The 14,445-nt window shown below is 48.7% G+C and overlaps 1 protein-coding gene across 36 annotated transcripts in view; it reads left to right on the top strand.

Moving 5' to 3' along the window:
* Window positions 1–13,347, top strand: part of LOC110471980 (nucleolar pre-ribosomal-associated protein 1-like) — a 343,573-nt gene extending 330,226 nt beyond the window's left edge. For 19 of the 36 annotated variants that reach the window (XR_014949507.1, XR_014949508.1, XR_014949506.1 and 16 more), the window contains 20 exons: window positions 4,175–4,295; window positions 4,663–5,369; window positions 5,448–5,489; window positions 5,577–5,743; window positions 5,827–5,899; window positions 5,977–6,599; window positions 6,678–6,719; window positions 6,826–6,991; window positions 7,075–7,147; window positions 7,225–7,850; window positions 7,929–7,970; window positions 8,058–8,224; window positions 8,309–8,389; window positions 8,470–9,096; window positions 9,175–9,216; window positions 9,304–9,470; window positions 9,553–9,625; window positions 9,703–10,441; window positions 10,535–10,579; window positions 10,931–13,347. Coding sequence is in view for 1 of the 36 variants with exons in the window: in XM_085557147.1 (XP_085413273.1) it covers window positions 9,769–9,804; window positions 10,400–10,441; window positions 10,535–10,579; window positions 10,683–10,726; window positions 10,809–10,849; window positions 10,931–10,977 (255 nt within the window). In the remaining 35 variants the exon portion in view is untranslated. Of the gene's footprint in view, window positions 1–533; window positions 4,296–4,662; window positions 5,370–5,447; window positions 5,490–5,576; window positions 5,744–5,826; window positions 5,900–5,976; window positions 6,600–6,677; window positions 6,720–6,825; window positions 6,992–7,074; window positions 7,148–7,224; window positions 7,851–7,928; window positions 7,971–8,057; window positions 8,225–8,308; window positions 8,390–8,469; window positions 9,097–9,174; window positions 9,217–9,303; window positions 9,471–9,552; window positions 9,626–9,702; window positions 10,442–10,534; window positions 10,580–10,682; window positions 10,727–10,808; window positions 10,850–10,930 lie in introns of those variants that run through there. The other 17 variants (XR_014949478.1, XM_085557147.1, XR_014949494.1 and 14 more) reach the window with 17 other exon arrangements.
* The last annotated feature ends 1,098 nt before the right edge of the window (window positions 13,348–14,445 follow it).

The following is a 14,445-nucleotide window of genomic DNA, read 5'->3' as shown; positions in this document are numbered from 1 at the left end:
TCCCTTGGGACTTTCAGGGCAGCGCAAGTTTGAGGTGGGGGCAGATGAAGTCTCGGAGATATCCTTTGATGTTCTTATGTGTTGCAGTCAGGCGCCTGCCCAAGGCCAGGGGGACCTTTGTTCTAATTCCAGCCTTTTTCCCTGAAAAGGAAACTCACCAGTCCAGGTTCCTGATGTCAGTTTGTAGGGCTCCCTTGGGACTCTCAGGGCAGCACAAGTTACATGTTGGGGCAGATGAAGTCTCGGAGATATCCTTTGATGTTCTTATGTGTTGCAGTCAGGTGCCTGCCCAAGGCCAGGGGGACCTTTGTTCTAATTCCAGCCTTTTTCCCTGAAAAGGAAACTCACCAGGCCAGGTTCCTGATGTCAGTTTCTAGGTCTCCCTTGGCTGTGTACTTGCAGTACAAATTTGAGGTGGGGACAGCTTTGTTCTGGGATGCATCCTTCGATGTTTGGAGTTTTTGCATTCAGGTGCCCACCCAGGGCCAGGGGCCCCTGGGCACATTTCCCAGCCTTTTCCCTGGAAAGAAAACTCACCAGTCCAGGTTCCTGATGTCAGTTTGTAGGGCTCCCTTGGGACTCTCAGGGCAGCGCAAGTTTGAGGTGGGGGCAGATGAAGTCTCGGAGATATCCTTTGATGTTCTTATTTTTGCAGTCAGGCGCCCACCCAGGGTCAGGGGACCTGTGCACCAATTCCAGACTTTTTCCCTGGGAAAGAAAGCTCACCAGTCCAAGTTCCTGATGTCAGTTTGTAGGTCTCCCTTGGCACGGTACGGGCAGCACAAGTTTGAGGTGGGGACAACTTCGTTCTGGGATACATCCTTTGATGATTTTAATTTTTGAAATAAGGTGCCAGGCCCAGGGATCCTTGAGCACATTCTCCGGCCCTTTTCCCTGGGAAAGAAAACTCACCAGTCCAGGTTCCTGATGTCAGTTTGTAGGGCTCCCTTGGGATTCTCAGAGCACTGCAAGTTAGAGGTGGGGACAGCTTTGTCCTGGGATGCATCCTTCAGTGTTTCGATGTTTTGAAGTCAGGTGCCAGCTCAGGGGCAGGGACCTCTGGGCACATACTCTGGCTCTTTACCCTGGGAAAGAATACTCAAAGTCCAGTTTCTTGATGTCGGTTTGTAGTGCTCCCATGGGACTATCAGGGCAGTGCAAGTCTGAGATGGGGACAACTTTGTTCTGGGATGCATCCTTCTTTGATTGGAGTTTTTGTAGTTCTGTGCCAGCTCATGCCCAGGGATCCCTGAGCACACACTCCGGCCCTTTTCCCTAGGAAAGAAAACTCACCAGTCCAGGTTCCTAATGTCAGTTTGCAGGGATTCCTTGGGACTGTCAGGGCAGCACAAGTTTGAGGTTGGAGGAGATGGTGTCTGGGTGATATCCTTCCATATTCGTATTTCTTGCAGTCAGGCGCCTGCCCAAGGCCAGTGGGTCCAGTGCTGTAATTCCAGCTCTTTTTCCTGGGAAAGAAAACTCACCAGTTCCGGTTCTTCATGTCAGTTTGTAGTGCTCCCATGGGACTGTCAGGGCAGTGCAAGTTTGAGGTGGGGACAGCTGTTCTGGGATACATCCTTCGATGATTGGAGTTTTTGAAGTCAGGTTCCTGCTCAGGGCCAGGAGCCCCTGGGCACATACTCCTGCCCTTTTCCCTTGGAAAGAAAACTCACCAGTCCAGGTTCCTGATGTCAGTTTTTAGGGCTCCATTGGGACTATCAGGGCAGTACAAGTTTGAGGTGGGGGCAGATGGGGTCTGGGAGATATTCTTCGATGGTCATATTTGTTGCAGTCAGCTGCCCACCCAGGGCCAGGGGGTCCTGAGTGCTAATTCCAGACTTTTAGCCTGGGAAAGAAAACTCACCAGTCCAGGTTCCTGATGTCAGTTTGCGAGTTGTGCTTGGGATGTTTAAGGTAACCCCTGATTAACATCAGGGCAGCTTGGGTCCACAACACATCCTTCTGCATTCAGATTTTCAGTGGGCGGCCCTTCTTTCATGGCCCCTGGGTCTTGGACTCTGTCACTGGCCGTATTCTCTGTGAAACATGGCTCACCCTCTACACTTCCTGGTTTCAATTTTAAGGAGGTGCTTGTCTCTTCCGGGGCAGGCAGAATTCTTGGTGGGAGCAGTTTTGCTCCAGGATAAATCCTGTGCCATTCAGAACAAAATGATGTAGAATGTCACTTGCAGCCACAGACCTCGTGATCCAACCTCTGCCCTTTTTCCCTATAAAACCAACCTCACCCTCTCTGTGTGTTGATGTCTCTTCACTGGAGGTGTGCTGCTCTCCAAGGGCAGCAAGAATTCCTGGTGTTGGCAGCTGTGGTCTGTGAGAAATAATTCACTGTTTGCAATTTTGGTAGCACAATTCCTGTTTGGCCAGGGGAAAGATTGTTAATTATCTTGGCAATGAAAATCTGGCACCCCATTGTCTAAGGGTCTGGCAAAGGGCTGTGTAGGGGAGGGAACACCCCACAGGACCTTTCTTCACCTTATCCCCCACTCTTAGGTGTAGCAGCTCCCCATGTGAGCAGCTGCTTTTAGTGCAGCTACCTGCGCACACCTGCACAGGGAGCTGCTAATCCAGAGGGGCTAACAGGGGTATCCCAGGCGTCCCTCCAGGAGCTACAGTCGGAACATCCAGCTGGGACCGGGGAGCAGCCGGACCCACCCGGGCACGGAGCATCCCTTTGAGAAAATGCAGAGGGCAGAGCCCTCTTGCCAAGGGGCAGCACCTGAGCAGGCCGGGCAGCATGTGGGGTTCCATAGGAGAGCTTTCAACTTTCCCCTTTTATTGTGTCAGTCCCTCCCTAGAACCCCAAGACCTTCCACAGCACTCCCAGAAAAAAGAGGGGTTATGGAGAGACAAGGGGTTTAAAGTATGGGAAAAAACTTCCTTTTCCATTATTTCTTGCTTTCAATTAATGAGGAAATGCACTTCCCCTGCAATTTTAATGGTCTCATTTGAAAGAGTCCCTGCCTTTTCTATGCTGTTAGGGGTGGTAATTGACAGGGAATCCCCATATTCCATTATTTTCCAGTTTAAATAGAGGGGGAAAACCTTGACAATGTTGTTTATGGGTTTGAATTAAGAGTAACCCTTTTTGTTGTCCTAAGGCTTAAATTGAGGGGGAAGCCCAGCTATCTCTCTTTCTTAAGGGTTTGGATTGAGGGGAAAAGCCCTCTGTCTTCATAACTGGAGAGATTTAACTTGAGGAAAGCCTCTCTTTTCCCAATATTCGAGGGGATTAAGTTAAAGGGCGGAAGCCATTTATTTGCCACGGTATCCATTTCAGTGGAGGCAACTTACCCATTTCTTCATTTTAAGGGATTAATTTGAAGGAGGCTCTTCTAAGATGCTTTTTCAGCATTTAAAACTACTTTTCAGGGCACTTCTTTCTGTGCCCTAGGACTAAGTACCTCAGAGAAAGGCAAGCCTAGCACGTACTTAACCTTTATGCTGCCCAGGAGCCTATTGTTTTTCTTATTTTTATTTATAATGTAGTTAGTCCTAATTAGCAGCCCCAAGGAGACTTAAACTGTTCATATAATTAGTATTTTTCTCCACCCTTAGTCTCAGGTTGAGTACTACTTAGTAGTCACTGAGGAATAATTATATAAGTTAACAGCAAATCACCCAACTTATCTAGATATGCTGCCTAAAAACAAAGTTTTATTTCTTACCAGTTTTTTTGCCCTTTTGCTCCAAGCAGTTGTAGAAAAAAGAAAGAGCTGTCATTTCCCTGAAGAGTTTTCTTCTATATCCAGCCCTTTCTTCTCCTTGAATTCAAGCCAGAGGAGCCAAATAGCCACAGCTCCTCTGATGGCTTTTATACACTGTGGGGTTTGCCCCCTCCCCTTTCCCAGGTGCCACGGGAACGAGAGGTGGGCCCAATCAGGGGTATATTAACCCCAGCCTTTCCCAAGGGGCTTCATTCCCTCAGTGGGATCAGCTGGGGTAAGAGCTCTCCTCTCATTCAGGTGAAGAGGCTCCTTTAGCTTAGCTTGTTCTCTGCAGCTGCTTTTGGGCTTCTAATGCAACAGAGACTTTGAAGATACTGCAAAGAAAACAACGTTGAACACAGGGAGTATTTAAATTCACAGTTTGGGGTTGAGTATTCAGGGCTGGTAAGGTGCTTTTGTAATTTCTGATTTTTTTCTTCTTTTTTTAGGAGGAGGGCAACTTCCAGTATTTGCAGTTTGTGTCAAGCGCAACATTTTTCCAGCAGATTCATCACGACGCAGAAGGCATCCGCACTGTGTCAAAGATGATGTGTGAGACGGTGGCTTCAGGTGAGTTGAGGATTGTGACTAGGAGAGGGAGAGTAAGCAGGGTACCGAGTTAGGAGTTATCCCGGTGGGGGTTTGTAGGCAGTAGGGTGAGAAACGGTGCGTATCTGCAAAGCTTTTCACAAGCATAGCAGAGGCATCCACGTGTCATACGGCACACAAGCTCATCCACCGAACTCACACAAATGCCACGTAGCTTTGCCTCTCTAACCCCGGTGCCACTCATCATAACAGCCATACCTTAGACTGAGGATGAGGCCGGAGACTTGAACACCCAGGCACACTCAGGAGAGGATAAGTAACTGACTTGCTGAGATTCGGCCCACATAGCACGAAACACAACCATTGATTATCCCGTTCTTTATTTTAGGAGACTAAGAGGCTAACAGGCAATCTCCTCTGAGCCAGACTCATTTCAGGTCCAAGGTGGATTCACATCACCAGTCATCCAAAAGATAAGTCAGGGCCAGGGCCTGGAGATGGGAGCAGTGTCTTCCTTCTGCACCCGATGGGGATTTTCATCCCCTGATATGTGCAAGATAAGTGCAGGGCTACAACCCACAGAGGGAATGGAAGAGAGGTGCCGGGTGGGATTCCCCAGGAGGTGTTTTTGAGTTAATTTTTGAGATGGGGATGCCCAAGAAGCGTCTCCTAAGGCCACCTAAAGGGAAAGCGTCTGTTTTGATCTCAGTGCTGAGCTGCTCAGGGCAGAGCAGTGCTGGCGTGTGTCCTGTCACTCGTCTCTGGTGCACCCTATTATCTTTGCATCTCTCAGTCCTTTTATCTCCTCAAAAGCTCTCTCTCCCTGTCCTGTGTCACAGGTGTCTGCACATATTTTTCCTGGAGCTGCTCTGCCCTGCTGCATAGCCTGTATTAGCACAAGTCCTGGGGACTTGAAATTTGTAATGCCGGGTGTAGTTGGGCTCTAGATTGTATCAGGAGGTTGCCATAACATGTTTGGTGATGGTAAGTTGTCCTGCACCTGTTTGACACTAGTCCTAACTTCCTTTCAGATGCAGACAATTCAAATCTGTGGCAGAGGGCCCCAGTCCTGGGGGAGGGTGTTTCCATGAGCAGGTCAGTCATTGTTTGCATTTGCAGGGGAAGCCTAAATGGTGACTGTATTACAGCAGTGTTCTTTGCCTTTATTTTTAGGAGGTCCAGGCAGATAGCAGCAGTCAAGGCCAAGTGTGCCAGGTGAGCAGTGGACCAAAGCAGTTGTTTTTGCTCAGCTTTTACTTTTTGATTCAACTGTAAGCATCCATTCTTGTTTGTGTGCTTTAGGGAATCCACTCAGAGTATGCCAAGCCCCTGTCCCCAACAGCTGATGGCCTGGATTTCTTGTGCTTGTGAGCCTTCTGGAAGTATTGCTGGACTCTGAGATGAAGCCTTGAAATTTTGTATTTCACGATGGCAGCCAGGTAGCCTTTGGCAATGGCCGAGGAGTTGCGGTGAGTCACCGAGGTAGGGAGGGGGAGCCAAGGTCCTCTTAGGTTTCAGCAATGCCGAGTCACTTTGTCTCTTCTTAACCCAGGCAGATCCTGCGATGACGGTGGCAGCCTCCGAGCCTGGCCAAAGTGAGCGGCCCGAGCATTCTTAGGAGAACGGTGAGTAGCGGGATTGCTGGGTTTTGTCCATTGTGCAGCTAAGATCATGCAGTGTTGTGTGGTGTTCTCCATTGTAGCTGAGCACGGGACCACAGCCCGGTGACCATAGGACATTCCCTGCAGGCGAGGCAGCCTCCATTGGCACACGACAGGATTCTCATCCCCAGATGCCTGAGAGATAAGTATAGGGCTAAGGTCCACAGAGGGGATTAAAGTAGGGTGCTGGCAGGGCCTTATGAATGAGCTTTGGGGGCAGGGATGTGCAAGAAGTGTCCCCTTAGGCCAGCTAAAGGGAAAGTGTCTGTTTTGACCACAGTGCTGAGGTGCTCAGGGCAGAACAGTTCCGGTGTGTGTCCTGTCACTTGTCTCTGGTGCACTCTGTGTTCTTTGGGTCTCTCGGTCCTTTCTTCTCCTCAAAAGCTCTCTCTCCCTGTCCTGTCTCACGGGTGTCTGCATGTATTTGTCCCGCAGCTGCTCTGCCCTGCTGTAGCCTGTAATAGCACAAGTCCTAGGGACTTGAAATTTTTAATGCTGGATGTAGTTGGGCTCTAGATTTTATGGGGAGATAGACATAACATGTTTGATGATGTTAAGTTGTCCTGCAGCCATTTGACACTAGTCCTAACTTCCTTTTAGATGCTGACAACTGAAATCAGTGGCAGAGAGCCCCAGTCCTGGGTGTGGTTTTTCCTATGTGCAGGTCAGTCATTGTTTGCATTTGCAGGGGCAGCCTCAATGGTGACCGTGTTACAGCAGTGTTCTTTGCCTTTATTTTCAGGAGATCCAGGCAGACAGCAGCAGTCAAGGCCAAGTGTGCCAGGTGAGCAGTGGACCAAAGCAGTTGTTTTTGCTCAGCTTTTACTTCTTGCTCAGCTTTTAGTTTTTGATTCAACTGTTAGCATCCATTCTTGTTTGTGTGCTTTAAGGAATCGACTCAGAGTATGCCAAGCCTTTTTGACCGACAGCCGATGGCCTGGATTTCCTGTGCTTGTGGGCCTTCTGGAAGTATTGCTGGACTCTGAGATGAAGCCTTGAAATTTTGTATTTCACGATGGCTGCCAGGTAGCCCTTGGCACTGGCTGAGGAGTTGCGGTGAGTTGCTGAGGTAGGGAGGGGGAGCCAAGGTCCTCTTAGGTTTCAGCAATGCCGAGTCACTTTGTCTCTTCTTAACCCAGGCAGACCCTGCGATGATGGTGGCAGCGTCCAAGCCTGGCCAAAGTGAGCGGCCCGAGCATTATTAGGAGAACGGTGAGTAGCGGGATTGCTGGGTTTTGTCCATTGTGCAGCTAAGATCATGCAGTGATGTTTGGTGTTCTCCATTGTAGCTGAGCACGGGACCACAGCCCGGTGACCATAGGACATTCCCTGCAGGCGAGGCAGCCTCCATTCACATGCGACATGGATTGTCATCCCCAGATGCCCGAGAGATAAGTATAGGGCTCAGACCCATAGAGGGATGAAAGAGGGTGTGCTGGGAGGGCCTTTTGAATCAGCTTTGGGAGAGGGGATGTGCAAGAATTGTCCCCTTAGGCCAGCTAAAGGGGAAGTGTCTGTTTTGATCACAGTGCTGAGGTGCTCAGGGCAGAACAGTTCCGGTGTGTGTCCTGTCAATTGTCTCTGGTGCACTCTGTGATCTTTGGGTCTCTCAGTCCTTTCTTCTCCTCAAAAGCTCTTTCTCCCTGTCCTGTGTCACGGGTGTCTGCACGTATTTTTCCCGGAGCTGATCTGCCCTGCTGCATAGCCTGTAATAGCGCAAGTCCTGGGGACTTGAAATTGGTAATGCCGGGTGCAGTTGGGCTCTAGATTGTATTAGGATATTGACATAACATGTTTGGTTCTGCTAAGTTGTCCTGCAGCCATTTGACACTAGTCCTAACTTCCTTTTAGATGCAGACAGTCCAAATCAGTGGCAGAGGGCCCCAGTCTTGTGTGGAGATTTTCCCATGAGCAGGTGAGTCATTGTTTGCATTTGCAGGGGCAGCCTAAATGGTGACCGTGTTACAGCAGTGTTCTTTGCCTTTATTTTCAGGAGGTCCAGGCAGATAGCAGCAGTCAAGGCCAAGTGTGCCAGGTGAGCAGTGGACAAAAGCAGTTGTTCTTGCTAAGCTTTCCGTTTTTGGTGTGACTCTAAGCATCCATTCTTGTTTGTGTGCTTTAGGGAATCGACTCGGAGTACGCATACCTCTGTCACCAACCGGCTGATGGATCAGGTTTCATGCACTTTGGATCTCTCTGGAAGCATTACAGGACCCTGTGACGGAGCCTTCCAATCCTGCATTTCAAGGTCCCATCTGAGTAGCCCTGAGGAATGGCTGCGGAGTTGCGGTGAGTCCCAGAGGTAGGGAGGGGGGTGTGAGAGTACAGTCATGTTTCAGCAATGTCATGTCGCCTTGTCTCCACTTAACCTAGGCGTACTCTGCAATGACGGCGACGGAATCCAAGCACGTCTGAAGCGTGCAGGCCAAGAACCCGGGCATTCTGAGGAGGACGGTGAGTAGCAGAATTACAAGTTTTTGGCCGATGTGCTGTTCAGACCGTGCACTGATGTTTAGTTTTCTTTGTCTTGGCAGACCCAGAGGTGACAGCTGGAACTTAGCAGACAGGCAGATGGCCACCTTCTACACTCAAGAGGGATTTGCATCCCCAGCTGCGTGCAAGATAAGTGGAGGGTTATGACCCACAGAGGGGATGAAAGAGGGGTGCTGGGTTGGGACTTTCTAGAAGGGGTTTTTGTGTCAGTTTTGGAGACGGGGATGTGCAAGAAGCATCTCCTTAGGCCACCTAAAGGGAAAGTGTCTGTTTTGACCACAGTGCTGAGGTGCTCAGGGCAGAGCAGTTCCGGTGTGTGTCCTGTCACTTGTCTCTGGTGCACTCTGTGATCTTTGGGTCTCTCGGTCCTTTCTTCTCTTCAAAAGCTCTCTGTCCCTGTCTTGTGTCACGGGTGTCTGCACATATTTTTCCCGGAGCTACTCTGCCCTGCTGCATAGCCTGTAATAGCGCAAGTCCTGGGGACTTGAAATTGGTAATGCAGGATGTAGTTGGGCTCTAGATTGTATCAGGAGGTTGCCATAACATGTTTGGTGATGCTAAGTTGTCCTGCAGCCGTTTGACATTAGTCCTAATTTCCTTTCAGATGCAGACAATTCAAATCAGTGGCAGAGGGCCCCAGTCCTGGGGGAGGGTGTTTCTATGAGCAGGTCAGTCATTGTTTGCATTTGCAGGGGAAGCCTAAATCGTGACTGTATTACAGCAGTGCTCTTTACCTTTATTTTCAGGAGGTCCAGGCAGACAGCAGCAGTCAAGGCCAAGTGTGCCAGGTGAGCAGTGGACCAAAGCAGTTGTTTTTGCTCAGCTTTTACTTTTTGATTCAACTGTAAGCATCCATTCTTGTTTGTGTGCTTTAGGGAATCCACTCAGAGTATGCCAAGCCTTTGTGACCGACAGCCGATGGCCTGGATTTCCTGTGCTTGTGAGCCCTTTGGAAATATTGCAGGACTCTGAGATGAAGCCTTGAAATTTTGTATTTAAAGATGGCATCCAGGTAGTCCTTGGCAATGGCAGAGGAGTTGCGGTGAGTTGCTGAGGTAGGGAGGGGGAGCCAAGGTCCTCTTAGGTTTCAGCAATGCTGAGTCACTTTGTCTCTTCTTAACCAGGCAGACCCTGCGATAACGGTGGCAGCCTCCGAGCCTGGCCAAAGTGAGCGGCCCGAGCATTCTTAGGAGAACGGTGAGTAGCGGGATTGCTGGGTTTTGTCCATTGTGCAGCTAAGATCATGCAGTGATGTTTGGTGTTCTCGATTGTAGCTGAGCACGGGACCACAGCCCGGTGACCATAGGACATTCCCTGCAGGCGAGGCAGCCTCCATTCACATGCGACATGGATTGTCATCCCCAGATGCCCAAGAGATAAGTATAGGGCTCAGACCCATAGAGGGATGAAAGAGGGTGTGCTGGGAGGGCCTTTTGAATCAGCTTTGGGAGAGGGGATGTGCAAGAATTGTCCCCTTAGGCCAGCTAAAGGGAAAGTGTCTGTTTTGACCACAGTGCTGAGGTGCTCAGGGCAGAGCAGTTCCGGTGTGTGTCCTGTCACTTGTCTCTGGTGCACTCTGTGATCTTTGGGTCTCTCAAGTCCTTTCTTCTCCTCAAAAGCTCTCCCTGTCCTGTGTCACGGTGTCTGCGCGTATTTTTCCTGGAGCTGCTCTGCCCTGTTGCATAGCCTGTAACAACACAAGTCCTGGGGACTTGAAATTGGTAATGCAGGATGTAGTTGGGCTCTAGATTGTATGGGGATATTCATATAACTTTTTGGTGCTGCTAAATTTTCCTGCAGCTGTTTGACACTAGTCAAGTTCCTTTCAGATGCTGACGGTTCAAATCTGCGGCAGAGGGCCCCAGTCCTGGGGGAGGGTGTTGCCATGAGCGGGTCAGTCATTGTTTGCATTGGCAGGGGAAGCCTCAATGGTGAATGTGTTACCACAGTATTCTTTGCCTTTATTTTTAGGAGGTCCAGGCAGACAGCAGCAGTCAAGGCCAAGTGTGCCAGGTGAGCAGTGGACAGAAGGAGTTGTTCTGAATCAGGTCTCAATTTCTGGTGCAATTCTAAGCATCCATTCTTGGTTCCTTTGTTTTATTTTAGGCAGTCGTCTTGCAAGATGTCTCCGGTCCGGATGTCCAAGGCCAGGTGGGTTCAAGTGTAAGGTCTGGGTGTGTATATTTTTCAGGTCAGGGGCATGTTGTTTTCACAGTTTCTGAGTGTGGGTTTTTTTTGCTTTGTGTTTTTGCAGGTGCTGTCACTGCCCGAGCTGTGTGAAGGAACAGAGGCGAGCGGGTGAGTTGGCATTTAGGCACGGTGACTCACAGGTGACTGTTACGCAGCAGCATGTTTAAGCGTGTATCTTTTTGTTTTCCAGGTATCCTCCAGGCAGCCGGTGGAGTCAAATTGAGATTTCAGGTGAGCCGGGGCGGCAGTGTGTCGGAGTTTCGGGGATTTCTCTTTTTGTGTGCACTAGTTGAATTTTCTGTTTTGTCTTAGGTACCCTGAGGAGGAGCGTAGCTGAAGTTTGGAAACGGGAGCACTGAAGCTGATGCAGAGAACGTCTCGCCGTCCACATCCAACTGACATGGGATTCCATCCGGTCATCTTGCAAAAGCTAAGTGCTGGGGCCAGTAGGTGGGAGCTGGGGGGGAAAACCTTTACTAGCGCAGGAGGCTATTTGATGTTAGCTTAGAGAAGACGCCCATAGTGGGACGGGCCCCTCGGCAGGGAGAGGGTTTCTCCTCAGCCCCCCCCAGAGTCGTCGCCGGGCAGGGCAGTTCCGATCCCTATCCGCGTTCTCGTGACGTTCGCATCGGCGGCCTTCTTTGACTCTTGACGTCGTCGTGGATCTCTTCACCGTAGGAGCGCGCCTTCACGTCCGCAGCTATAGCCACGGTCACCCCATAGTCATTTCTTCCTTCTCTAGGCCTACTGAGCTTCTTAGGCTTCCTCTTAAGTGCTTTGGCACTAACATCTTGAAAGGAGTTACACATCATCATCAAGTGCTATTGCCCTAGGGCTCTCTTTCCTTTGGCATCATCAGCCCATGGCTCATCTTGGGTTAGGAACCTTGGGTCCATAGGATGAAATTGCCAGGCAGTTTCCACTTTTGTCCGTGTCATAGGCCTTTGCTACATCTCCATGCTTTAGCAGCATCATTTTTTTGCCGTATCGGCCATATTTTGCTCACATACCTTTCCGGATATCAATTATTCCGGCATCTTTACATATTTACTTTTTGGGACCGAAAGATGTACACGAGATGTTCTCATTCATCTTCATTCTCAGTTTTGGTAGCCTTTCTCTCGGACTTCCGTACGGAGCTTATTAGCCCCTCATCACCTGACCGCAGTAGTTCTGTAGCATCTGCCTTCTCAAAGGATATAGGGCTTAAAAATTAGTCTTCTGGAGAATTGTATCAAGTCCTCACTTATCTCTTATCTCTGTCAGCTTATGTCTCGCCTACCTACGTCGGCTTATATCGTACATGCGCATGTTACGCCTACCTAGGTTGGCTTATGTTGTTTGCGCTTATACTGTATGTACCTAATGTTGGCTTATGTTGTTTGCGCTTATACTGTATGTACCTACCTTGGCTTATGGTGTTTGCGCTTATACTGTATGTACCTACCTTGGCTTATGTTGTTTGCGCTTATACTGTATGTACCTAATGTTGGCTTATGTTGTTTGCGCTTATACTGTATGTACCTAATGTTGGCTTATGTTGTTTGCGCTTATACTGTATGTACCTAATGTTGAGTTATGTTGTTTGCGCTTATACTGTACGTACCTAATGTTGTCTTATGTTGTTTGCGCTTATACTGTATGTACCTAATGTTGGCTTATGTTGTATGCACCTCTGTTGTGCCAATTAGGATCGGAGCTGCCTTGCCCGGCCACGTAGTCACACTTAGGTAGAGCAGTTATAAAACTTTGCCATTCATTTGTCCTCTACGGGGTTTCGGGTACAACAGCGATGGGCCCAGAGTCTGTATAGCTCCTAGCTCTCAGATAGTCAGTCATTGACCGCCTCCCCTTGTCTCATAGGTCGCCGGGTGCCTACAGAATTTCCCGGAATCTACCATTTGACATCGAGGCGCTGCGGTCAGAAGATGCGTTTAAGCATATTCTTCAGCGTATTCTTTCACGTAAGGGTGGCAGCCAGCCTGTCAGCAGAAGAACGTGTGAGAGTGCGATTGTCTGTGTCTGTCTGTAAGGGTTTGTGTGTACTTGTGTCTGCAGCTGTGTGTCTGCAGCAGTTATAACCTTGTGCGTATTGCCTTTCAGGTTTTTCCACTCATTTTTAAATTTAGAATAAAAAATCCCCAGCCGGGGGGTTTTTTTTTTTTCCCCCCCGGCTGGGTTTTTTTTTCCTCGGTCCCGGCCGGTCAGCGAGGCGACGTTCATCGCCAAAGTTAGGGCGCCGACCACCCCGGGACCGAGGTTTTCGTCAGGCAGGAGGATTTTTTGGGAGTCTCCAGGGAGCCACGTTCCCGAGGAGCGACGATGCCTCAGGTGTCAGAATGCAGTTGCAGCGAATGTGAGTTTGTGCACAACAGGAAGGGGGCGTGCAGGTCGGCCGAGAGTTTCGTGCCGTTTTTGTTCTGGGCGTGTCATAACAATAAAAGCGTAAAGGGCTCGTCTGAAATGGTTATATTGCATCAATATGTATTTGGCTTGTAGTACATTATATTGTTCTGTATCTGCAGTTGTTCCTGTCTTTTGATGTATTTTGCTGTATGTAAATTGTACTTGTACTTGTGTGCCCAGGTACGATGTATTTTTAATTGTATTTGTATCTGTACTCACATTTGTATACCTTGTTTCCCTGTGTATCGCTGAAGTTTAAATTAAAGGAATAAAGATTAATCAGCCCTAATAACAATTCCCCTTACCCTCTGCCCCGCCCACCATTCGTGTCCTGTCTTTCTTCGGTGTGGTCGCGTCATCATTTTAACCCTATTCCTCCCTCTGCCTCTTACTTTCCTCTTTAGTCTATTCCTCACTTTATCCTTCCACGTCTAACTCTTTCTCTGTCTCTGGCTGTGTTTCCTTTGTTTCCATTTCTAACACATCTCTATGTTTCTCTAACCCTGTCTATTTTTTCTAGTCCTCTACATGTATTTCCCCATGTCTCTTTGTATGTCTCTTTCAATCTAGGTTTCACTGCATTTTCTTCTTCTTTTTTTTTTCTCTTTGTCACCCTTTGTCTTTCTAACACTTGCTATCCTTTTCTTTGTCTCTAACACTTTTTTGTTTTCTGTCTAACTTTAACTCTTTTGTCTTTCTAACTCTCTATTTCTTTCCCTCTCGAACCCTACCTTTTGTTCCGTCTCTATTTCTTTTTTTCCTCGCCCATTTCCTTTTCTCTTTCATTTCAAGCGCTTCCTTTTCTGTTTGCGTTCCACTCTTTTTCTCTTTACTCTTTCTGATCTGACTTTTTTGGTTTTTCTTTTCTCTCTAACTCTTTCATTTTTCTTGCTCTGTGTCCTCCTCACTCTCTCCTCTTGTTCTCACGGTCTCTTCTTCTTATTCTTGTGACTCTCTCCTCCCTGCTCTCTCCTCTTGTTCTCACTGTCTCTTCTTCTTATTCTACTCACTCTCTCTTCTTATTCTTCTCACTCTGACTCTCACCTCCCCGCTCTCTCCTCTTGTTCTCACTGTCTCCTCTTGTTCTCACTGTCTCCTCCTCACTCTTTCTTATTCTTCTCACTCTGACTCTCTCCTCCCTGCTCTCTCCTCTTGTTCTCACTGTCTCTTCTTCTTCTTCTTCTCACTGTCTCCTCTTCTTCTTCTCACTCTCTCCTCCTCACTCTTTCTTATTCTTCTCACTCTGACTCTCTCCTCCCCGCTCTCTCCTCTTGTTCTCACTGTCTCTTCTTCTTCTTCTTCTCACTGTCTCCTCTTCTTCTTCTTCTCACTCTCTCCTCCTCACTCTCTCTTCTTATTCTTCTCACTCTGACTCTCTCCTCCTCACTCTCTCCTCTTGTTCTCACTGTCTCTTCTTCTTC

Source organism: Lonchura striata, chromosome 19 (assembly GCF_050655825.1).
Source record: "Lonchura striata isolate lonStrDom1 chromosome 19, ASM5065582v1, whole genome shotgun sequence".
In the NCBI taxonomy this organism is placed as follows: domain Eukaryota; kingdom Metazoa; phylum Chordata; class Aves; order Passeriformes; family Estrildidae; genus Lonchura; species Lonchura striata.
This window is presented reverse-complemented; position numbering and strand designations above follow the sequence as displayed.